Here is a 26,786-nt window from a genome sequence, read left to right on the forward strand (position 1 = left end):
GGGGAATGTACTGTGAGGACATCATACTGTGTGTGTGGGGGAATGTACTGTGGGGACATCATGCTGTGTGGGGGGGGGATGTAATGTGGGGACATCATACTGTATGTGGAGGGAATGTACTGTGAGGACATCATACTGTGTGTGGGGGGAATGTACTGTGAGGACATCATACTGTGTGTGGGGGAATGTACTGTGAGGACATCATACTGTGTGTGTGGGGGAATGTACTGTGGGGACATCATACTCTGTGTGGGGGAATGTACTGAGAGGACCTCATACTGTGTGTGGGGGGAAAGTACTGAGAGGACATCATACTGTATGTGGAGGGAATGTACTGTGAGGACATCATACTGTGTGTGGGGGGAATGTACTGTGGGGACATCATACTGTGTGTGGGGGGAATGTACTGTGAGGACATCATACTGTGTGTGGGGGAATGTACTGTGAGGACATCATACTGTGTGTGGGGGGAATGTACTGTGAGGACATCATACTGTGTGTGGGGGAATGTACTGTGAGGACATCATACTGTGTGTGGGGGGAATGTACTGTGAGGACATCATACTGTGTGTGGGGGAATGTACTGTGGGGACATCATACTATGTGTGGGGGAATGTACTGTGGAGACATCATACTGTGTGTGGGGGAATGTACTGTGGGGACATCATACTGTGTGTGGGGGGAATGTACTGTGGAGACATCATACTGTGTGTGTGGGAATGTACTGTGAGGACATCATATTGTGTGTGGGGGAATGTACTGTGAGGACATCATACTGTGTGTGGGGGAATGTACTGTGAGGACATCATACTGTGTGTGGGGGAATGTACTGTGAGGACATCATACTGTGTGTGGAGGAATGTACTGTGGAGACATCATACTGTGTGTGGGGGAATGTACTGTGGAGACATCATACTGTGTGTGGGGGAATGTACAGTGGGGACATCATACTGTGTGTGGGGGGAATGTACTGTGAGGACATCATACTGTGTGGGGGGAATGTACTGTGAGGACATCATACTGTGTGTGGGGGGAATGTACTGTGAGGACATAATACTGTGTGTGGGGGAATGTACTGTGGGGACATCATACTGTGTGTGGGGGGAATGTACTGTGGGGACATCATACTGTGTGTGGGGGAATGTACTGTGGAGACATCATACTGTGTGTGGGGTAATGTACTGTGGAGACATCATACTGTGTGTGGGGGAATGTACTGTGGGGACATCATACTGTGTGTGGGGGGAATGTACTGTGGGGAAATCATACTGTGTGGGGGGAATGTACTGTGGGGACATCATACTATGTGTGGTGGGAATGTACTGTGAGGACATCATACTGTGTGTGGTGGGAATGTACTGTGAGGACATCATACTGTGTGTGGGGGGAGTGTACTGTGGGAACATCATACTGTGGGGACATCATACTGTGTGGGGGGAATGTACTGTGAGGACATCATACTGTGTGTGGGGGGAATGTACTGTGAGGACATCATACTGTGTGTGGGGGAATGTACTGTCTAGACATCATACTGTGTGTGGGGGGAATGTCCTGTGGGGACATCATGCTGTGTGGGGGGGGGGGATGTAATGTGGGGACATCATACTGTGTGGGGGGGGAATGTACTGTGAGGACATCATACTGTATGTGGAGGGAATGTACTGTGAGGACATCATACTGTGTGTGGGGGGAATGTACTGTGAGGACATCATACTGTGTGTGGGGGAATGTATTGTGAGGACATCATACTGTGTGTGTGGGGGAATGTACTCTGGGGACATCATACTCTGTGTGGGGGAATGTACTGAGAGGACCTCATACTGTGTGTGGGGGGAAAGTACTGAGAGGACATCATACTGTGTGTGGGGGAATGTACTGAGAGGACCTCATACTGTGTGTGGGGGGAAAGTACTGAGAGGACATCATACTGTGTGTGGGGGAATGTACTGTGAGGACATCATACTGTGTGTGGGGGGAATGTACTGTGGGGACATCATACTGTGTGTGGGGGGAGTGTACTGTGGGGACATCATACTGTGTGTGGGGGGAATGTACTGTGGGGACATCATACTGTGTGTGGGGGGAATGTACTGTGGAGACATCATACTGTGTGTGGGGGGAATGTACTGTGGGGACATCATACTGTGTGTGGGGGGAATGTAATGTGGGGACATCATACTGTGTGTGGGGGAATGTACTGTGGAGACATCATACTGTGTGTGGGGGAATGTACTGTGGAGACATCATACTGTGTGTGGGGGAATGTACTGTGGGGACATCATACTGTGTGTGGGGGGAATATACTGTGGGGACATCATACTGTGTGGGGGGAATGTACTGTGAGGACATCATACTGTGTGTGGTGGGAATGTACTGTGAGGACATCATACTGTGTGTGGGGGGAGTGTACTGTGGGGACATCATACTGTGTGGGGGAATGTACTGTGGGAACATCATACTGTATGGGGGGGATGTACTGTGGGGACATCATACTGTGTGTGGGGGAATGTACTGTCTAGACATCATACTGTGTGTGGAGGAATGTACTGAGAGGACATCATACTGTGTGGGGGGGGGAATGTGCTGTGAGGACATCATACTGTGTGTGGGGGGAATGTACTGTGCGGACATCATACTGTGTGTGGGGGAATGTACTGAGAGGACATCATACTGTGTGTGGGGGAATGTACTGAGAGGACATCATGCTGTGTGTGGGGGGAATGTACTGAGAGGACATCATACTGTGTGTGGGGGAATGTACTGTGAGGACATCATACTGTATGTGGGGGGAATGTACTGTGAGGACATCATACTGTGTGTGGGGGGAATGTACTGTGGGGACATCATGCTGTGTGTGGGGTAATGTACTGTGGGGACATCATGCTGTGTGTGGGGTAATGTACTGTGGGGACATCATGCTGTGTGTGGGGTAATGTACTGTGGGGACATCATACTGTGTGTGGGGGAATGTACTGTGAGGACATCATACTGTGTGTGGGGGGAATGTACTGTGAGGACATCATACTGTGTGTGGGGGGAATGTACTGTGGGGACATCATGCTGTGTGTGGGGTAATGTACTGTGGGGACATCATACTGTGTGTGGGGGAATGTACTGTGGGGACATCATGCTGTGTGTGGGGTAATGTACTGTGGGGACATCATACTGTGTGTGGGGGAATGTACTGTGAGGACATCATACTGTGTGTGGGGGGAATGTACTGTGAGGACATCATACTGTGTGGGGGGAATGTACTGTGAGGACATCATACTGTGTGTGGGGGGAATGTACTGTGAGGACATCATACTGTGTGTGGGGGAATGTACTGTGGGGACATCATACTGTGTGTGGGGGGAATGTACTGTGAGGACATCATACTGTGTGTGGGGTGAATGTACTGTGGGGACATCATACTGTGTGTGGGGGAATGTACTGTGGGGACATCATACTGTGTGTGGGGTGAATGTACTGTGGGGACATCATACTGTGTGGGGGGAGTGTACTGTGGGGACATCATACTGTGTGTGGGGGAATGTACTGTGGAGACATCATACTGTGTGTGGAGGAATGTACTGTGAGGACATCATACTGTGTGTGGAGGACTGTACTGTGAGGACATCATACTGTGTGTGGGGTGAATGTACTGTGGGGACATCATACTGTGTGTGGGGGGAATGTACTGTGAGGACATCATACTGTGTGTGGGGGAATGTACTGTGAGGACATCATACTGTGTGTGGGGGGAATGTACTGTGGGGACATCATACTGTGTGTGGGGGGAATGTACTGTGAGGACATCATACTGTGTGTGGACGAATGTACTGTGAGGACATCATACTGTGTGTGGGGTGAATGTACTGTGGGGACATCATACTGTGTGTGGGGGGAATGTACTGTGAGGACATCATACTGTGTGTGGGGGAATGTACTGTGAGGACATCATACTGTGTGTGGGGTGAATGTACTGTGGGGACATCATACTGTGTGTGGGGTGAATGTACTGTGGGGACATCATACTGTGTGTGGGGGAATGTACTGTGAGGACATCATACTGTGTGTGGGGTGAATGTACTGTGGGGACATCATACTGTGTGTGGGGGGAATGTACTGTGAGGACATCATACTGTGTGTGGGGGGAATGTACTGTGAGGACATCATACTGTGTGTGGGGTGAATGTACTGTGAGGACATCATACTGTGTGTGGGGGGAATGTACTGTGAGGACATCATACTGTGTGTGGTGGAATGTACTGTGAGGACATCATACTGTGTGTGGGGTGAATGTACTGTGGGGACATTATACTGTGTGTGGGGGAATGTACTGTGGGGACATCATACTGTGTGTGGGGGAATGTACTGTGGGGATATCATACTGTGTGTGGAGGAATGTACTGTGGGGACATTATACTGTGTGTGGGGGAATGTACTGTGGGGACATCATACTGTGTGTAGGGGGAATGTACTGTGGGAATATCATACTGTGTGTGGGGGGAGTGTACTGTGGGGACATCATACTGTGTGTGGGGGGAGTGTACTGTGGGGACATCATACTGTGTGGGGGGAATGTACTGTGAGGACATCATACTGTGTGTGGGGGAATGTACTGTCTAGACATCATACTGTGTGTGGAGGAATGTACTGAGAGGACATCATACTGTGTGGGGGGGGGAATGTGCTGTGAGGACATCATACTGTGTGTGGGGGGAATGTACTGTGCGGACATCATACTGTGTGTGGGGGAATGTACTGAGAGGACATCATACTGTGTGTGGGGGAATGTACTGAGAGGACATCATGCTGTGTGTGGGGGGAATGTACTGAGAGGACATCATACTGTGTGTGGGGGAATGTACTGTGAGGACATCATACTGTGTGTGGGGGGAATGTACTGTGAGGACATCATACTGTGTGTGGGGGGAATGTACTGTGGGGACATCATGCTGTGTGTGGGGTAATGTACTGTGGGGACATCATGCTGTGTGTGGGGTAATGTACTGTGGGGACATCATGCTGTGTGTGGGGTAATGTACTGTGGGGACATCATACTGTGTGTGGGGGAATGTACTGTGAGGACATCATACTGTGTGTGGGGGGAATGTACTGTGAGGACATCATACTGTGTGTGGGGGGAATGTACTGTGGGGACATCATGCTGTGTGTGGGGTAATGTACTGTGGGGACATCATACTGTGTGTGGGGGAATGTACTGTGGGGACATCATGCTGTGTGTGGGGTAATGTACTGTGGGGACATCATACTGTGTGTGGGGGAATGTACTGTGAGGACATCATACTGTGTGTGGGGGGAATGTACTGTGAGGACATCATACTGTGTGGGGGGAATGTACTGTGAGGACATCATACTGTGTGTGGGGGGAATGTACTGTGAGGACATCATACTGTGTGTGGGGGAATGTACTGTGGGGACATCATACTGTGTGTGGGGGAATGTACTGTGGGGACATCATACTGTGTGTGGAGGAATGTACTGTGGGGACATCATACTGTGTGTGGGGTGAATGTACTGTGGGGACATCATACTGTGTGTGGGGGAATGTACTGTGGGGACATCATACTGTGTGTGGGGTGAATGTACTGTGGGGACATCATACTGTGTGGGGGGAGTGTACTGTGGGGACATCATACTGTGTGTGGGGGAATGTACTGTGGAGACATCATACTGTGTGTGGGGGAATGTACTGTGAGGACATCATACTGTGTGTGGAGGACTGTACTGTGAGGACATCATACTGTGTGTGGGGTGAATGTACTGTGGGGACATCATACTGTGTGTGGGGGGAATGTACTGTGAGGACATCATACTGTGTGTGGGGGAATGTACTGTGAGGACATCATACTGTGTGTGGGGGGAATGTACTGTGGGGACATCATACTGTGTGTGGGGGGAATGTACTGTGAGGACATCATACTGTGTGTGGACGAATGTACTGTGAGGACATCATACTGTGTGTGGGGTGAATGTACTGTGGGGACATCATACTGTGTGTGGGGGGAATGTACTGTGAGGACATCATACTGTGTGTGGGGGAATGTACTGTGAGGACATCATACTGTGTGTGGGGTGAATGTACTGTGGGGACATCATACTGTGTGTGGGGTGAATGTACTGTGGGGACATCATACTGTGTGTGGGGGAATGTACTGTGAGGACATCATACTGTGTGTGGGGTGAATGTACTGTGGGGACATCATACTGTGTGTGGGGGGAATGTACTGTGAGGACATCATACTGTGTGTGGGGGGAATGTACTGTGAGGACATCATACTGTGTGTGGGGTGAATGTACTGTGAGGACATCATACTGTATGTGGGGGGAATGTACTGTGAGGACATCATACTGTGTGTGGTGGAATGTACTGTGAGGACATCATACTGTGTGTGGGGTGAATGTACTGTGGGGACATTATACTGTGTGTGGGGGAATGTACTGTGGGGACATCATACTGTGTGTGGGGGAATGTACTGTGGGGATATCATACTGTGTGTGGAGGAATGTACTGTGGGGACATTATACTGTGTGTGGGGGAATGTACTGTGGGGACATCATACTGTGTGGGGGGAATGTACTGTGGGGACATCATACTGTGTGTGGGGGAATATACAGTGAGGACATCATACTGTGTGTGGGGGAATGTACTGTGAGGACATCATACTGTGTGGGGGGAGTGTACTGTGGGGACATCATACTGTGTGTGGGGGAATGTACTGTGAGGACATCATACTGTGTGTGGGGGAATGTACTGTGGGGACATTATACTGTGTGTGGAGGAATGTACTGTGAGGACATCATACTGTGTGTGGGGTGAATGTACTGTGGGGACATCATACTGTGTGTGGGGGGAATGTACTGTGAGGACATCATACTGTGTGTGGAGGAATGTACTGTGGGGACATCATACTGTGTGTGGGGGAATGTACTGTGGGGACATCACTCTGTGTGTGGGTGAATGTACTGTGGGGACATCATACTGTGTGTGGAGGAATGTACTGTGGGGACATCATACTGTGTGTGGGGGAATGTACTGTGGGGACATCATACTGTGTGTGGGGAATGTACTGTGGGTACATCATACTGTGTGTGGGGGAATGTACTGTGGGGACATCATACTGTGTGTGGGGTGAATGTACTGTGGGGACCTCATACTGTGTGTGGGGTGAATGTACTGTGGGGACATCATACTGTGTGTGGGGAATGTACTGTGGGGACATCATACTGTGTGTGGGGGAATGTACTGTGGGGACATCATGCTGTGTGTGGGGTAATGTACTGTGGGGACATCATACTGTGTGTGGGGGAATGTACTGTGAGGACATCATACTGTGTGTGGGGGAATGTACTGTGAGGACATCATACTGTGTGTGGAGGACTGTACTGTGAGGACATCATACTGTGTGTGGGGTGAATGTACTGTGGGGACATCATACTGTGTGTGGGGGGAATGTACTGTGTGGACATCATACTGTGTGTGGGGGAATGTACTGTGAGGACATCATACTGTGTGTGGGGGGAATGTACTGTGGGGACATCATACTGTGTGTGGGGGGAATGTACTGTGAGGACATCATACTGTGTGTGGACGAATGTACTGTGAGGACATCATACTGTGTGTGGGGTGAATGTACTGTGGGGACATCATACTGTGTGTGGGGGGAATGTACTGTGAGGACATCATACTGTGTGTGGGGGAATGTACTGTGAGGACATCATACTGTGTGTGGGGTGAATGTACTGTGGGGACATCATACTGTGTGTGGGGTGAATGTACTGTGGGGACATCATACTGTGTGTGGGGGAATGTACTGTGAGGACATCATACTGTGTGTGGGGTGAATGTACTGTGGGGACATCATACTGTGTGTGGGGGGAATGTACTGTGAGGACATCATACTGTGTGTGGGGGGAATGTACTGTGAGGACATCATACTGTGTGTGGGGTGAATGTACTGTGAGGACATCATACTGTGTGTGGGGGGAATGTACTGTGAGGACATCATACTGTGTGTGGTGGAATGTACTGTGAGGACATCATACTGTGTGTGGGGTGAATGTACTGTGGGGACATTATACTGTGTGTGGGGGAATGTACTGTGGGGACATCATACTGTGTGTGGGGGAATGTACTGTGGGGATATCATACTGTGTGTGGAGGAATGTACTGTGGGGACATTATACTGTGTGTGGGGGAATGTACTGTGGGGACATCATACTGTGTGGGGGGAATGTACTGTGGGGACATCATACTGTGTGTGGGGGAATATACAGTGAGGACATCATACTGTGTGTGGGGGAATGTACTGTGAGGACATCATACTGTGTGGGGGGAGTGTACTGTGGGGACATCATACTGTGTGTGGGGGAATGTACTGTGAGGACATCATACTGTGTGTGGGGGAATGTACTGTGGGGACATTATACTGTGTGTGGAGGAATGTACTGTGAGGACATCATACTGTGTGCGGGGTGAATGTACTGTGGGGACATCATACTGTGTGTGGGGGGAATGTACTGTGAGGACATCATACTGTGTGTGGAGGAATGTACTGTGGGGACATCATACTGTGTGTGGGGGAATGTACTGTGGGGACATCACTCTGTGTGTGGGTGAATGTACTGTGGGGACATCATACTGTGTGTGGAGGAATGTACTGTGGGGACATCATACTGTGTGTGGGGGAATGTACTGTGGGGACATCATACTGTGTGTGGGGAATGTACTGTGGGTACATCATACTGTGTGTGGGGGAATGTACTGTGGGGACATCATACTGTGTGTGGGGTGAATGTACTGTGGGGACCTCATACTGTGTGTGGGGTGAATGTACTGTGGGGACATCATACTGTGTGTGGGGAATGTACTGTGGGGACATCATACTGTGTGTGAGGGAATGTACTGTGGGTACATCATACTGTGTGTGGGGGAATGTACTGTGGGTACATCATACTGTGTGTGGGGGAATGTACTGTGGGGACATCATACTGTGTGTGGGGTGAATGTACTGTGGGGACCTCATACTGTGTGTGGGGGGAGTGTACTGTGAGGACATCATACTGTGTGTGGGGGAATGTACTGTGGGGACATCATACTGTGTGTGGGGGAATGTACTGTGGAGACATCATACTGTGTGTGGGGGAATGTACTGTAGGGACATCATACTGTGTGTGGGGGGAATGTACTGTGGGGACATCATACTGTGTGGGGGGAATGTACTGTGAGGACATCATACTGTGTGTGGTGGGAATGTACTGTGAGGACATCATACTGTGTGTGGGGGGAGTGTACTGTGGGGACATCATACTGTGTGGGGGAATGTACTGTGGGAACATCATACTGTATGGGGGGGATGTACTGTGGGGACATCATACTGTGTGTAGGGGGAATGTACTGTGGGAATATCATACTGTGTGTGGGGGGAGTGTACTGTGGGGACATCATACTGTGTGTGGGGGGACTGTACTGTGGGGACATCATACTGTGTGGGGGGAATGTACTGTGAGGACATCATACTGTGTGTGGGGGAATGTACTGTCTAGACATCATACTGTGTGTGGAGGAATGTACTGAGAGGACATCATACTGTGTGGGGGGGGGGATGTACTGTGAGGACATCATACTGTATGTGGGGGGAATGTGCTGTGAGGACATCATACTGTGTGTGGGGGGAATGTACTGTGCGGACATCATACTGTGTGTGGGGGAATGTACTGAGAGGACATCATACTGTGTGTGGGGGAATGTACTGAGAGGACATCATGGTGTGTGTGGGGGGAATGTACTGAGAGGACATCATACTGTGTGTGGGGGAATGTACTGTGAGGACATCATACTGTGTGTGGGGGGAATGTACTGTGAGGACATCATACTGTGTGTGGGGGGAATGTACTGTGGGGACATCATGCTGTGTGTGGGGTAATGTACTGTGGGGACATCATGCTGTGTGTGGGGTAATGTACTGTGGGGACATCATGCTGTGTGTGGGGTAATGTACTGTGGGGACATCATACTGTGTGTGGGGGAATGTACTGTGAGGACATCATACTGTGTGTGGAGGGAATGTACTGTGGGGACATCATACTGTGTGTGGGGGGAATGTACTGTGAGGACATCATACTGTGTGTGGGGGGAATGTACTGTGAGGACATCATACTGTGTGTGGGGGAATGTACTGTGGGGACATCATACTGTGTGTGGGGGGAATGTACTGTGAGGACATCATACTGTGTGTGGGGTGAATGTACTGTGGGGACATCATACTGTGTGTGGGGGAATGTACTGTGGGGACATCATACTGTGTGTGGGGTGAATGTACTGTGGGGACATCATACTGTGTGGGGGGAGTGTACTGTGGGGACATCATACTGTGTGTGGGGGAATGTACTGTGGAGACATCATACTGTGTGTGGGGGAATGTACTGTGAGGACATCATACTGTGTGTGGAGGACTGTACTGTGAGGACATCATACTGTGTGTGGGGTGAATGTACTGTGGGGACATCATACTGTGTGTGGGGGGAATGTACTGTGAGGACATCATACTGTGTGTGGGGGAATGTACTGTGAGGACATCATACTGTGTGTGGGGGGAATGTACTGTGGGGACATCATACTGTGTGTGGGGGGAATGTACTGTGAGGACATCATACTGTGTGTGGACGAATGTACTGTGAGGACATCATACTGTGTGTGGGGTGAATGTACTGTGGGGACATCATACTGTGTGTGGGGGGAATGTACTGTGAGGACATCATACTGTGTGTGGGGGAATGTACTGTGAGGACATCATACTGTGTGTGGGGTGAATGTACTGGGGGGACATCATACTGTGTGTGGGGTGAATGAACTGTGGGGACATCATACTGTGTGTGGGGGAATGTACTGTGAGGACATCATACTGTGTGTGGGGGGAATACACTGTGAGGACATCATACTGTGTGTGGGGGGAATGTACTGTGAGGACATCATACTGTGTGTGGGGGAATGTACTGTGAGGACATCATACTGTGTGTGGGGGGAATACACTGTGAGGACATCATACTGTGTGTGGGGGGAATGTACTGTGAGGACATCATACTGTGTGTGGAGGAATGTACTGTGAGGACATCATACTGTGTGTGGAGGAATGTACTGTGGGGACATCATACTGTGTGTGGTGGGAATGTACTGTGAGGACATCATACTGTGTGTGGGGGGAATGTACTGTGGGGACATCATACTGTGTGTGGTGGGAATGTACTGTGAGGACATCATACTGTGTGTGGTGGGAATGTACTGTGGGGACATCATACTGTGTGTGGGGGAACGTACTGTGAGGACATCATACTGTGTGTGGGGGAATGTACTGTGAGGACATCATACTGTGTGTGGAGGAATGTACTGTGAGGACATCATACTGTGTGTGGGGGAATATACTGTGAGGACATCATACTGTGTGTGGAGGAATGTACTGTGGGACATCATACTGTGTGTGGGGGGAATGTACTGTGAGGACATCATACTGTGAGGGGGGAATGTACTGTGAGGACATCATACTGTGTGTGGTGGGAATGTACTGTGAGGACATCATACTGTGTGTGGGGGGAATGTACTGTGAGGACATCATACTGTGTGTGGGGGAATGTACTGTGAGCACATCATACTGTGTGTGGGGTGAATGTACTGTGGGGACATCATACTGTGTGGGGGGGGGATGTACTGTGAGGACATCATACTGTGTGTGGTGGGAATGTACTGTGAGGACATCATACTGTGTGTGGGGGGAATGTACTGTGAGGACATCATACTGTGTGTGGGGGAATGTACTGTGAGCACATCATACTGCGTTTTGGGGGAATGTACTGTGAGCACATCATACTGCGTTTTGGGGGAATGTACTGTGGGGACATCATATTGTGTGTGGGGGAATGTACTGTGGGGACATCATACTGTGTGTGGGGGAATGTACTGTGAGGACATCATACTGTGTGTGGGGGAATGTACTGTGAGGACATCATACTGTGTGTGGGGGGAATGTACTGTGGGGATATCATACTGTGTGTGGGGGGAATGTACTGTGAGGACATTATACTGTGTGTGGGGGGGAATGTACTGTGAGGACAACATACTGTGTGTGGAGGAATGTACTGTGGGGACATCATACTGTGTGTGGAGGGAATGTACTGTGAGGACATCATACTGTGTGGTGGGGAATGTACTGTGAGGACATCATACTGTGTGTGGGGGGAATGTACTGTGGGGACATCATACTGTGTGTGGAGGAATGTACTGTGGGTACATCATACTGTGTGTGGGGGGAATGTATTGTGGGGACATCATACTGTGTGTGGGGGGAATGTACTGTGGGGACATCATACTGTGTGTGGAGGAATGTACTGTGGGGACATCATACTGTGTGTGGGGGAATATACTGTGGGGACATCATACTGTGTGTGGGGGGAATGTACTGTGGGGACATCATACTGTGTGTGGGGGAATGTACTGTGGGGACATCATACTGTGTGGGGAATGTACTGTGGAGACATCATACTGTGTATAGGGGAATGTACTGTGAGGACATCATACTGTGTATAGGGGAATGTGCTGTGAGGACATCATACTGTGTATAGGGGAATGTACTGTGAGGACATCATACTGCGTTTGGGGGGAATGTACTGTGGGGACATCATATTGTGTGTGGGGGAATGTACTGTGAGGACATCATACTGTGTGTGGGGGAATGTACTGTGGGGACATCATACTGTGTGTGGGGGGAATGTACTGTGGGGACATCATACTGTGTGTGGGGGGAATGTACTGTGGGGACATCATATTGTGTGTGGGGGAATGTACTGTGAGGACATCATACTGTGTGTGGGGGAATGTACTGTGGGGACATCATACTGCGTTTGGGAGGAATGTACTGTGGGGACATCATATTGTGTGTGGGGGAATGTACTGTGAGGACATCATACTGTGTGTGGGGGAATGTACTGTGGGGACCTCATACTGTGTGCGGGGGAATGTACTGTGGGGACATCATACTGTGTGTGGGGGGAATGTACTGTGAGGACATCATACTGTGTGTGGGGGAATGTACTGTGAGGACATCATACTGCGTTTGGGGGGAATGTACTGTGGGGACATCATATTGTGTGTGGGGGAATGTACTGTGAGGACATCATACTGTGTGTGGGGGAATGTACTGTGGGGACCTCATACTGTGTGCGGGGGAATGTACTGTGGGGACATCATACTGTGTGTGGGGGAATATACTGTGGGGACATCATACTGTGTGTGGGGGAATGTACTGTGGGGACATCATACTGCGTGTGGGGGGAATGTACTGTGGGGATATCATACTGTGTGTGGGGGGAATGTACTGTGAGGACATCATACTGTGTGTGGGGGAATGCACTGTGAGCACATCATACTGGGTGTGGGGGGAATGTACTGTGGGGACATCATACTGTGTGTGGGGGAATGTACTGTGAGGACATTATACTGTGTGTGGGGGAATGTACTGTGAGGACATCATACTGTGTGTGTGGGGGAATGTACTGTGGGGACATCATACTGCGTGTGGGGGGAATGTACTGTGGGGACATCATACTGTGTGTGGGGGGAATGTACTGTGAGGACATCATACTGTGTGTGGGGGGAATGTACTGTGAGGACATCATACTGTGTGTGGGGGAATGTACTGTGGGGACATCATACTGTGTGTGGGGGGAATGTACTGTGAGGACATCATACTGTGTGTGGGGGAATGTACTGTGGGGACATCATATTGTGTGTGGGGGAATGTACTGTGGGGACATCATACTGTGTGTGGGGGAATGTACTGTGGAGACATCATACTGTGTGTGGGGGGAATGTACTGTGGGGACATCATACTGTGTTTGGGGGAATGTACTGTGAGCACATCATACTGCGTTTGGGGGGAATGTACTGTGGGGACATCATACTGTGTGTGGGGGGAATGTACTGTGGGGACATCATACTGTGTGTGGGGGGAATGTACTGTGGGGACATCATACTGTGTGTGGAGGGAATGTACTGTGGGGACATCATACTGTGTGTGGGGGGAATGTACTGTGGGGACATCATACTGTGTGTGGAGGAAATGTACTGTGGGGACATCATACTGTGTGTGGGGGGAATGTACTGTGGGGCATCATACTGTGTGTGGGGGAATGTACTGTGGGGACATCATATTGTGTGTGGGGGAATGTACTGTGGGGACATCATACTGTGTGTGGGGGAATGTACTGTGGAGACATCATACTGTGTGTGGGGGGAATGTACTGTGGGGACATCATACTGTGTGTGGGGGAATGTACTGTGAGCACATCATACTGCGTTTGGGGGGAATGTACTGTGGGGACATCATACTGCGTGTGGGGGGAATGTACTGTGGGGACATCATACTGTGTGTGGGGGGAATGTACTGTGAGGACATTATACTGTGTGTGCGGGGAATGTACTGTGGGGACATCATACTGTGTGTGGGGGGAATGTACTGTGGGGACATCATACTGTGTGTGGGGGGAATGTACTGTGGGGACATCATACTGCGTTTGGGGGGAATGTACTGTGGGGACATCATACTGCGTGTGGTGGGAATGTACTGTGGGGACATCATACAGTGTGTGGGGGGAATGTACTGTGAGGACATTATACTGTGTGTGGGGGGAGTGTACTGTGGGGACATCATACTGTGTGTGGGGGAATGTACTGTGGGGACATCATACTGTGTGTGGGGGGAATGTACTGTGGGGACATCATACTGTGTGTGGGGGGAATGTACTGTGGGGACATCATACTGTGTGTGGGGGGAATGTACTGTGGGGACATTATACTGTGTGTGGGGGAATGTACTGTGAGGACATCATACTGTGTGGGGGGGAATGTACTGTGGGGACATTATACTGTGTGTGGGGAGTGTAGTGTGAGGACATCATACTGTGTGTGGGGGGAATGTACTGTGAGGACATCATACTGTGTGTGGGGGGAATGTACTGTGGGGACATCATACTGTGTGTGGGGGAATGTACTGTGGGGACATCATACTGTGTGTGGAGGGAATGTACTGTGAGGACAGCATACTGTGTGTGGGGGAATGTACTGTGGGGACATCATACTGTGTGTGGGGGAATGTACTGTGGGGACATCAAACTCTGTATGGAAAGCTGTGGGGAAATCGTATTGTGTGTGTGGGGGTATCATACCCTATGTGGGGAGCCATGGGAGCATTATACTGTATGTGGTGGGACTGAAGGGGGCAATATACTGCATGTGGGGGACAGGTAACCTAAAGTCTATGTGGGAGAGCTGTGGGAGCATCCTCCTGTATGTGGGGGGTTGTAGAGGCATCATACTGTGTTTGGGAAGCTGTTGGGGAATTATACTATATGTGGAGGAACTACGGAGCTTTATACTGTGTTAGAGGCTGTGGGGGCATCATACTGTGTGAGGTGAGTTAGGGGCTGTTGGTCAGATTTAGCTCTTTTGTGGATTGATCTACAGATATAGGGAGCTCTGTACTTACATGCTGCCATTGGTCTAGTATTAAAGGCCGATATCGCAGAAAGAACTTCAGTGGGAAAGACTCGGGGTCCGGCCAGGTGGATGGTGTTTGCCAGGTGACTTCCAGCCTTCGGGGGTTCTTATGGACGGGCTTTGCCAGCACATTTTCTGGGGGGTCGGGTTTCACTGTGGATAAAAAATACAACTTTAGACCATCCATTTACTAATCCATCCCTGGCGTCTGAATCTTTCTATTCACAGTTCAGCAGTACTATGTACAAGAATAAAACTACTATAATACTGCACCCAATATAAAAGAATATAACTACTATAATACTGCCTCCTATGTACAAGAATATAACTACTATAATACTGCCCCTATGTACAAGAATATAACTACTATAATACTGCTCCTATGTACAAGAATAAAACTACTATAATACTGCACCCAATATAAAAGAATATAACTACTGTAATACTGCTCCTATGTACAAGAATATAACTACTTTAATACTGCCCCCTATATACAAGAATATAACTACTATAATACTGCTCCTATATACAAGAATATAACTACTATAATACTGCCCCCTATATACAAGAATATAACTACTATAATACTGCTCCTATGTACAAGAATATAACTACTTTAATACTGCCCCCTATATACAAGAATATAACTACTATAATACTGCCCCCTATGTACAAGAATATAACTACTATAATACTGCACCCAATATACAAGAATATAACTACTGTAATACTGCTCCTATGTACAAGAATATAACTACTTTAATACTGCCCCTATATACAAGAATATAACTACTTTAATACTGCCCCCTATATACAAGAATATAACTACTGTAATACTGCTCCTATGTACAAGAATATAACTACTATAATACTGCCCCTATGTACAAGAATATAACTATTATAATGCTGCACCCAATATACAAGAATATAACTACTGTAATACAGCTCCTATGTACAAGAATATAACTACTTTAATACTGCCCCTATATACAAGAATATAACTACTTTAATACTGCCCCCTATATACAAGAATATAACTACTGTAATACTGCTCCTATGTACAAGAATATAACTACTATAATACTGCCCCTATGTACAAGAATATAACTACTATAATACTGCCCCCTATGTACAAGAATACAACTACTATAATACTGCCCCCTATGTACAAGAATATAACTACTATAATACTGCTCCTATGTACAAGAATATAACTACTATAATACTGCCCCTATGTACAAGAATATAACTCCTATAATACTGCCCCTATATACAAGAATATAACTACTATAATACTGCTCCTATGTACAAGAATATAAATACTATAATACTGCCCCCTATGTACAAGAATATAACTACTGTAATACTGCTCCTATGTACAAGAATATAACTACTATAATACTGCCACTATGTACAAGAATATAACTACTATAATACTGCCCCCTATGTACAAGAATATAACTACTATAATACTGCCCCCTATGTACAAGAATATAACTACTATAATACTGCTCCTATGTACAAGAATATAACTACTTTAATACTGCCCCTATATACAAGAATATAACTACTTTAATACTGCCCCTATATACAAGAATATAACTACTGTAATACTGCTCCTATGTACAAGAATATAACTACTATAATACTGCCCCTATGTACAAGAATATAACTACTATAATACTGCCCCCTATGTACAAGAATATAACTACTATAATACTGCCCCCTATGTACAAGAATATAACTCCTATAATACTGCTCCTATGTACAAGAATATAACTACTATAATACTGCCCCTATGTACAAGAATATAACTCCTATAATACTGCCCCTATATACAAGAATATAACTACTATAATACTGCTCCTATGTACAAGAATATAAATACTATAATACTGCCCCCTATGTACAAGAATATAACTACTGTAATACTGCTCCTATGTACAAGAATATAACTACTATAATACTGCCACTATGTACAAGAATATAACTACTATAATACTGCCCCCTATGTACAAGAATATAACTACTATAATACTGCCCCCTATGTACAAGAATATAACTACTATAATACTGCTCCTATGTACAAGAATATAACTACTGTAATACTGCTCCTATGTACAAGAATATAACTACTGTAATACTGCTCCTATGTACAAGAATATAACTACTATAATACTGCTACTATGTACAAGAGTATAACTACTATAATACTGCTCCCTATGTACAAGATTATAACTACTATAATACTGCCCCCTATGTACAAGAATATAACTACTATAATACTGCTCCTATGTACAAGAATATAACTACTATAATACTGCTCCTATGTACTAGAAGATAACTACTATAATACTGCCCCTATGTACAAAAATATAACTACTATAATACTGCCCCCTATGTACAAGAATATAACTACTATAATACTGCTCCCTATGTACAAGAATATAACTACTATAATACTGCTCCTATGTACAAGAATATAACTACTATAATACTGCCCCTATGTACATGAATATAACTACTATAATACTGCTCCCTATGTACAAGACTATAACTACTATAATACTGCCCCTATGTACAAGAATATAACTACTATAATACTGCTCCTATATACAAGAATATAACTACTATAATACTACTCCTATGTACAAGACTACAACTACTGTAATACTGCCCTTATGTACAAGAATATAACTACTATAATACTGCTCCTATGTACAAGAAGAAAACTACTATAATACTGCCCCCAATATACAAGAATATAACTACTGTAATACTGCTCCTATGTACAAGAATATAACTACTATAATACTGCTCCTATGTACAAGAATATAACTACTGTAATACTGCTCCTATGTACAAGAATATAACTACTATAATACTGCTCCTATGTACAAGAATATAACTACTATAATACTGCCCCCTATGTACAAGATTATAACTACTATAATACTGCCCCCTATGTACAAGAATATAACTACTATAATACTGCTCCTATGTACAAGAATATAACTACTATAATACTGCTCCTATATACAAGAATATAACTACTATAATAATGCTCCTATGTACTAGAAGATAACTACTATAATACTGCCCCTATGTACAAAAATATAACTACTATAATACTGCCCCCTATGTACAGGAATATAACTACTATAATACTGCTCCCTATGTACAAGAATATACCTACTATAATACTGCTCCTATGTACAAGAATATAACTACTATAATACTGCCCCTATGTACAAGAATATAACTACTATAATACTGCCCCTATGTACAAGACTATAACTACTATAATAGTGCCCCTATGTACAAGAATATAACTACTATAATACTACTCCTATGTACAAGACTACAACTACTGTAATACTGCCCCTATGTACAAGAATATAACTACTATAATACTGTCCCTATGTACAAGAATATAACTACTATAATACTACTCCTATGTACAAGACTACAACTACTGTAATACTGCCCCTATGTACAAGAATATAACTACTATAATACTGCTCCTAAGTACAAGAAGATAACTACTATAATACTGCCCTTATGTACAAGAATATAACTACTATAATAATGCTCCTATGTACTAGAAGATAACTACTATAAAACTGCCCCTATGTACAAAAATATAACTACTATAATACTGCCCCCTATGTACAGGAATATAACTACTATAATACTGCTCCCTATGTACAAGAATATAACTACTATAATACTGCTCCTATGTACAAGAATATAACTACTATAATAATGCTCCTATGTACTAGAAGACAACTACTATAATACTGCCCCTATGTACAAAAATATAACTACTATAATACTGCCCCTATGTACAAGAATATAACTACTATAATACTACTCCTATGTACAAGAAGATAACTACTATAATACTGCCCCTATGTACAAGAATATAACTACTATAATAATGCTCCTATGTACTAGAAGACAACTACTATAATACTGCCCCTATGTACAAAAATATAACTACTATAATACTGCCCCTATGTACAAAAATATAACTACTATAATACTGCCCCCTATGTACAGGAATATAACTGCTATAATACTGCTCCCTATGTACAAGAATATAGCTACTATAATACTGCTCCTATGTACAAGAATATAACTACTATAATACTGCCGCTATGTACAAGAATATAACTACTATAATACTGCTCCCTATGTACAAGACTATAACTACTATAATACTGCCCCTATGTACAAGAATATAACTACTATAATACTACTCCTATGTACAAGACTACAACTACTGTAATACTGCCCCTATGTACAAGAATATAACTACTATAATACTGCCCCTATGTACAAGAATATAACTACTATAATACTACTCCTATGTACAAGACTACAACTACTGTAATACTGCCCCTATGTACAAGAATATAACTACTATAATACTGCTCCTATGTACAAGAAGATAACTAATATAATACTGCCCCTATGTACAAGAATATAACTACTATAATAATGCTCCTATGTACTAGAAGATAACTACTATAATACTGCCCCTATGTACAAAAATATAACTACTATAATACTGCCCCCTATGTACAGGAATATAACTACTATAATACTGCCCCCTATGTACAAGAATATAACTACTATAATACTGCTCCCTATGTACAAGAATATAACTACTATAATACTGCTCCTACGTACAAGAATATAACTACTATAATACTGCCCCTATGTACAAGAATATAACTACTATAATACTACTCCTATGTACAAGACTACAACTACTGTAATACTGCCCCTATGTACAAGAATATAACTACTATAATACTGCTCCTATGTACAAGAATATAACTACTATAATACTGCTCCTATGTACAAGAATATAACTACTATAATACTGCTCCTATGTACAAGAATATAACTACTATAATACTGCTCCTATGTACTAGAAGATAACTACTATAATACTGCCCCTATGTACAAAAATATAACTACTATAATACTGCTCCTATGTACAAGAATATAACTACTATAATACAGCCCCTATGTGCAAGAATATAACTACTATAATACTGCCCCCTATGTACAAGAATATAACTACTATAATACTGCCCCTATGTACAAGAATATAACTACTATAATACTACTCCTAGGTACAAGAATATAACCACTATAATACTGCTCCTAGGCACAAGAATATAACTACTATACTACTGCCCCTATGTACAAGAATATAACTACTATAATACTGACCCCTATATACAAGAATATAACTACTATAATACTGCTCCTATGTACAAGAATATAACTACTATAATACTGCTCCCCATGTACAAGAATATAACTACTATAATACTGCCCCTATGTACAAGAATATAACTACTATAATACTGATCCCTATATTCAAGAATATAACTCTTATAATACTGCTCCCTATGTACAAGAATATAACTACTATAATAATGCCCCTATGTACAAGAATATAACTACTATAATACTGCCCCCTATGTACAGGAATATAACTACTATAATACTACCCCCTATGTACAAGAATATAACTACTATAATACTGCCCCTATGTACAAGAATATAACTACTATAATACTGCCCCCTATGTACAGGAATATAACTACTATAATACTACCCCCTATGTACAAGAATATAACTACTATAATACTGCTCCTATGTACAAGAATATAACTACTATAATACTGCCCCTATGTGCAAGAATATAACTACTATAATAATGCCCCCTATGTACAAGAATATAACTACTATAATACTGCCCCTATGTACAAGAATATAACTACTATAATACTGCTCCTAGGTACAAGAATATAACCACTATAATACTGCTCCTAGGTACAAGAATATAACTACTATAATACTGCCCCTATGTACAAGAATATAACTACTATAATACTGACCCCTATATACAAGAATATAACTACTATAATACTGCTCCTATGTACAAGAATATAACTACTATAATACTGCTCCTATGTACAAGAATATAACTACTATAATACTGCTCCTATGTACAAGAATATAACTTCTATAATACTGCCCCCTATGTACAAGAATATAACTTCTATAATACTGCTCCTAGGTACAAGAATATAACTACAATAATACTGTCACTATGTACAAGAATATAACTACTATAATACTGCTCCTATGTACAAGAATATAACTACTATAATACTGCTCCTATGAACAAGAATATAACTACTATAATACTGCCTCCTATGTACAAGAATAAAACTACTATAATACTGCCCCCAATATACAAGAATATAACTACTGTATTACTGCTCCCTATGTACAAGAATATAACTACTATAATACTGCCACTATGTACAAGAATATAACTACTATAATACTGCCACTATGTACAAGAATATAACTACTATAATACTACCCCCTATGTACAAGATTATAACTACTATAATACTGCCCCCTATGTACAAGAATATAACTACTATAATACTGCTCCTATGTACAAGAATATAACTACTATAATACTGCTCCTATGTACTAGAAGATAACTACTATAATACTGCCCCTATGTACAAAAATATAACTACTATAATACTGCCCCCTATGTACAGGAATATAACTACTATAATACTGCCCCCTATGTACAAGAATATAAATACTATAATACTGCTCCTATGTACAAGAATATAACTACTATAATACTGCCCCTATGTACAAGAATATAACTACTATAATACTGCTCCTAGGTACAAGAATACAACTACTATAATGCTGCTCCTATGTACAAGAATATAACTACTATAATACTGCTCCTAGGTACAAGAATATAACTACTATAATGCTGCTCCTATGTACAAGAATATAACTACTATAATACTGCTCCTATGTACAAGAATATAACTACTATAATACTGCTCCTATGTACAAGAATATAACTTCTATAATACTGCTCCTAGGTACAAGAATATAACTAAAATAATACTGCCACTATGTACAAGAATATAACTACTATAATACTGCTCCTATGTACAAGAATATAACTACTATAATACTGCTCCTATGAACAAGGATATAACTACTATAATACTGCCTCCTATGTACAAGAATAAAACTACTATAATATTGCCCCCAATATACAAGAATATAACTACTGTAATACTGCTCCCTATGTACAAGAATATAACTACTATAATACTGCCACTATGTACCAGAATATAACTACTGTAATACTGCTCCCTATGTACAAAAATATAACTACTATAATACTGCCACTATGTACAAGAATATAACTACTATAATACTGCTCCTATGTACAAGAATATAACTACTATAATACTGCCTCTTATGTACAAGAATAAAACTACTATAATAATGCCCCCAATATACAAGAATATAACTACTGTAATACTGCTCCCTATGTACAAGAATATAACTACTGTAATACTGCCCCCTATGTACAAGAATATAACTACTATAATACTGCTCCTATGTACAAGAATATAACTACTATAATACTGCACCTATGCACAAGAATATAACTGCTATAATACTGCCTCCTATGTACAAGAATATAAATACTATAATACTGCTTCTATGTACAAGAATATAACTACTATAATACTGCCTCCTATGTACAAGAATATAACTACTATAATGCTGCACCTATGTACAAGAATATAACTACTGTAATACTGCTTCTATGTACAAGAATATAACTACTATAATGCTGCCCCTATGTACAAGAATATAACTACTGTAATACTGCTCCCTATGTACAAGAATATAACTACTATAATACTGCTCCCTATGTACAAGACTATAACTACTATAATACTGCCCCAATGTACAAGAATATAACTAATATAATACTGCCCCCTATGTACAAGAATATCACTAGTATAATACTGCCCCTATGTACAATATAACTACTATAATACTGCCCCTATATACAAGAATATAAGTACTATAATACTGCCCCCTATGTACAAGAATATAACCACTATAATGCTGCCCCTATGTACAAGAATATAACTACTATAATACTGCCCCTATGTACAAGAATATAACTACTATAATACTGCCACTATGTACACGAATATAACTACTATAATACTGCCCCTATGTACAAGAATATAACTACTATAATACTGCTCCTATGTACAAGAATATAACTACTATAATACGGCTCCTATATACAAGAGTATAACTAAAATAATACTGCTCCTATGTACAAGAATATAACTACTATAATACTGCTCCTATGTACAAGAATATAACTACTATAATATGGCTCCTATATACAAGAATATAACTAAAATAATACTGCTCCTATGTACAAGAATATAATTACTATAATAATAACCCCTATGTGCAAGAATATAACTACTATAATACTGCCCCCTATGTACAAGAATATCACTAGTATAATACTGCCCCTATGTACAAGAATATAACTACTATAATACTGCCCCCTATGTACAGGAATATAACTACTATAATACTCCTCCTATATACAAGAATATAACTACTATAATACTGCTCTCTATGTACAAGAATATAACTACTATAATACTGCCCCTATGTACAAGAATATAACTACTATAATACTGCCCCTATGTACAAAAATATAACTACTATAATACTGCCCCCTATGTACAGGAATATAACTACTATAATACTGCTCCCTATGTACAAGAATATAACTACTATAATACTGCTCCTATGTACAAGAATATAACTACTATAATACTGCCCCTATGTACAAGAATATAACTATTATAATACTACTCCTATGTACAAGACTACAACTACTGTAATACTGCCCCTAGGTACAAGAATATAACTACTATAATACTGCTCCTATGTACAAGAATATAACTACTATAATACTGCTCCTATGTACAAGAATATAACTACTATAATACTGCTCCTATGTACAAGAATATAACTACTATAATACTGCTCCTATGTACTAGAAGATAACTACTATAATACTGCCCCTATGTACAAAAATATAACTACTATAATACTGCTCCTATGTACAAGAATATAACTACTATAATACTGCCCCTATGTGCAAGAATATAACTACTATAATACTGCCCCCTATGTACAAGAATATAACTACTATAATACTGCCCCTATGTACAAGAATATAACTACTATAATACTGCTCCTAGGTACAAGAATATAACCACTATAATACTGCTCCTAGGTACAAGAATATAACTACTATAATACTGCCCCTATGTACAAGAATATAACTACTATAATACTGACCCCTATATACAAGAATATAACTACTATAATACTGCTCCTATGTACAAGAATATAACTACTATAATACTGCTCCCTATGTACAAGAATATAACTACTATAATACTACCCCTATGTATAAGAATATAACTACTATAATACTGACCCCTATATTCAAGAATATAACTCCTATAATACTGCTCCCTATGTACAAGAATATAACTACTATAATACTGCCCCCTATGTACAGGAATATAACTACTATAATACTACCCCCTATGTACAAGAATATAACTACTATAATACTGCCCCTATGTACAAGAATATAACTACTATAATACTGCCCCCTATGTACAGGAATATAACTACTATAATACTACCCCCTATGTACAAGAATATAACTACTATAATACTGCTCCTATGTACAAGAATATAACTACTATAATACTGCCCCTATGTGGAAGAATATAACTACTATAATACTGCCCCCTATGTACAAGAATATAACTACTATAATACTGCCCCTATGTACAAGAATATAACTACTATAATACTGCTCCTAGGTACAAGAATATAACCACTATAATACTGCTCCTAGGTACAAGAATATAACTACTATAATACTGCCCCTATGTACAAGAATATAACTACTATAATACTGACCCCTATATACAAGAATATAATTACTATAATACTGCTCCTATGTACAAGAATATAACTACTATAATACTGCTCCCTATGTACAAGAATATAACTACTATAATACTGCCCCTATGTACAAGAATATAAGTACTATAATACTGACCCCTATATTCAAGAATATAACTACTATAATACTGCTCCCTATGTACAAGAATATAACTACTATAATACTGCTCCTAGGTATAAGAATATAACTACTATAATACTGCTCCTAGGTACAAGAATATAACTACTATAATACTGCCCCTATGTACAAGAATATAACTACTATAATACTGACCCCTATATACAAGAATATAACTACTATAACACTGCTCCTATGTACAAGAATATAACTACTATAATACTGCTCCTATGTACAAGAATATAACTACTATAATACTGCTCCTATGTACAAGAATATAACTTCTATAATACTGCCCCCTATGTACAAGAATATAACTTCTAAAATACTGCTCCTAGGTACAAGAATATAACTACAATAATACTGCCACTATGTACAAGAATATAACTACTATAATACTGCTCCTATGTACAAGAATATAACTACTATAATACTGCTCCTATGAACAAGAATATAACTACTATAATACTGCCTCCTATGTACAAGAATAAAACTACTATAATACTGCCCCCAATATACAAGAATATAACTACTGTAATACTGCTCCCTATGTACAAGAATATAACTACTATAATACTGCCACTATGTACAAGAATCTAACTACTATAATACTGACCCCTATATTCAAGAATATAACTACTATAATACTGCTCCCTATGTACAAGAATATAACTACTATAATACTGCTCCTAGGTACAAGAATATAACTACTATAATACTGCTCCTAGGTACAAGAATATAACTACTATAATACTGCCCCTATGTACAAGAATATAACTACTATAATACTGACCCCTATATACAAGAATATAACTACTATAATACTGCTCCTATGTACAAGAATATAACTACTATAATACTGCTCCTATGTACAAGAATATAACTACTATAATACTGCTCCTATGTACAAGAATATAACTTCTATAATACTGCCCCCTATGTACAAGAATATAACTACTGTAATACTGCTTCTATGTACAAGAATATAACTACTATAATGCTGCCCCTATGTACAAGAATATAACTACTGTAATACTGCTCGCTATGTACAAGAATATAACTACTATAATACTGCTCCCTATGTACAAGACTATAACTACTATAATACTGCCCCAATGTACAAGAATATAACTAATATAATACTGCCCCCTATGTACA

General features: G+C 42.1%; 1 protein-coding gene across 8 annotated transcripts in view; it reads right to left on the reverse strand.

Moving 5' to 3' along the window:
- The window catches only part of CNTFR (ciliary neurotrophic factor receptor), an 869,018-nt gene that overhangs the window by 105,752 nt on the left and 736,480 nt on the right, over positions 1-26,786 (reverse strand). For all 8 annotated transcript variants that reach the window (XM_073683161.1, XM_073683177.1, XM_073683152.1 and 5 more), the window contains one exon: positions 15,543-15,706. In XM_073683161.1, the coding sequence (XP_073539262.1) occupies positions 15,543-15,706 (164 nt within the window). The remainder of the gene's footprint in view (positions 1-15,542; positions 15,707-26,786) is intronic.

This window comes from Phyllobates terribilis, unplaced genomic scaffold (genome assembly GCF_046119375.1).
Source record: "Phyllobates terribilis strain yellow unplaced genomic scaffold, ASM4611937v1 Scaffold_1__5_contigs__length_1240528914, whole genome shotgun sequence".
In the NCBI taxonomy this organism is placed as follows: domain Eukaryota; kingdom Metazoa; phylum Chordata; class Amphibia; order Anura; family Dendrobatidae; genus Phyllobates; species Phyllobates terribilis.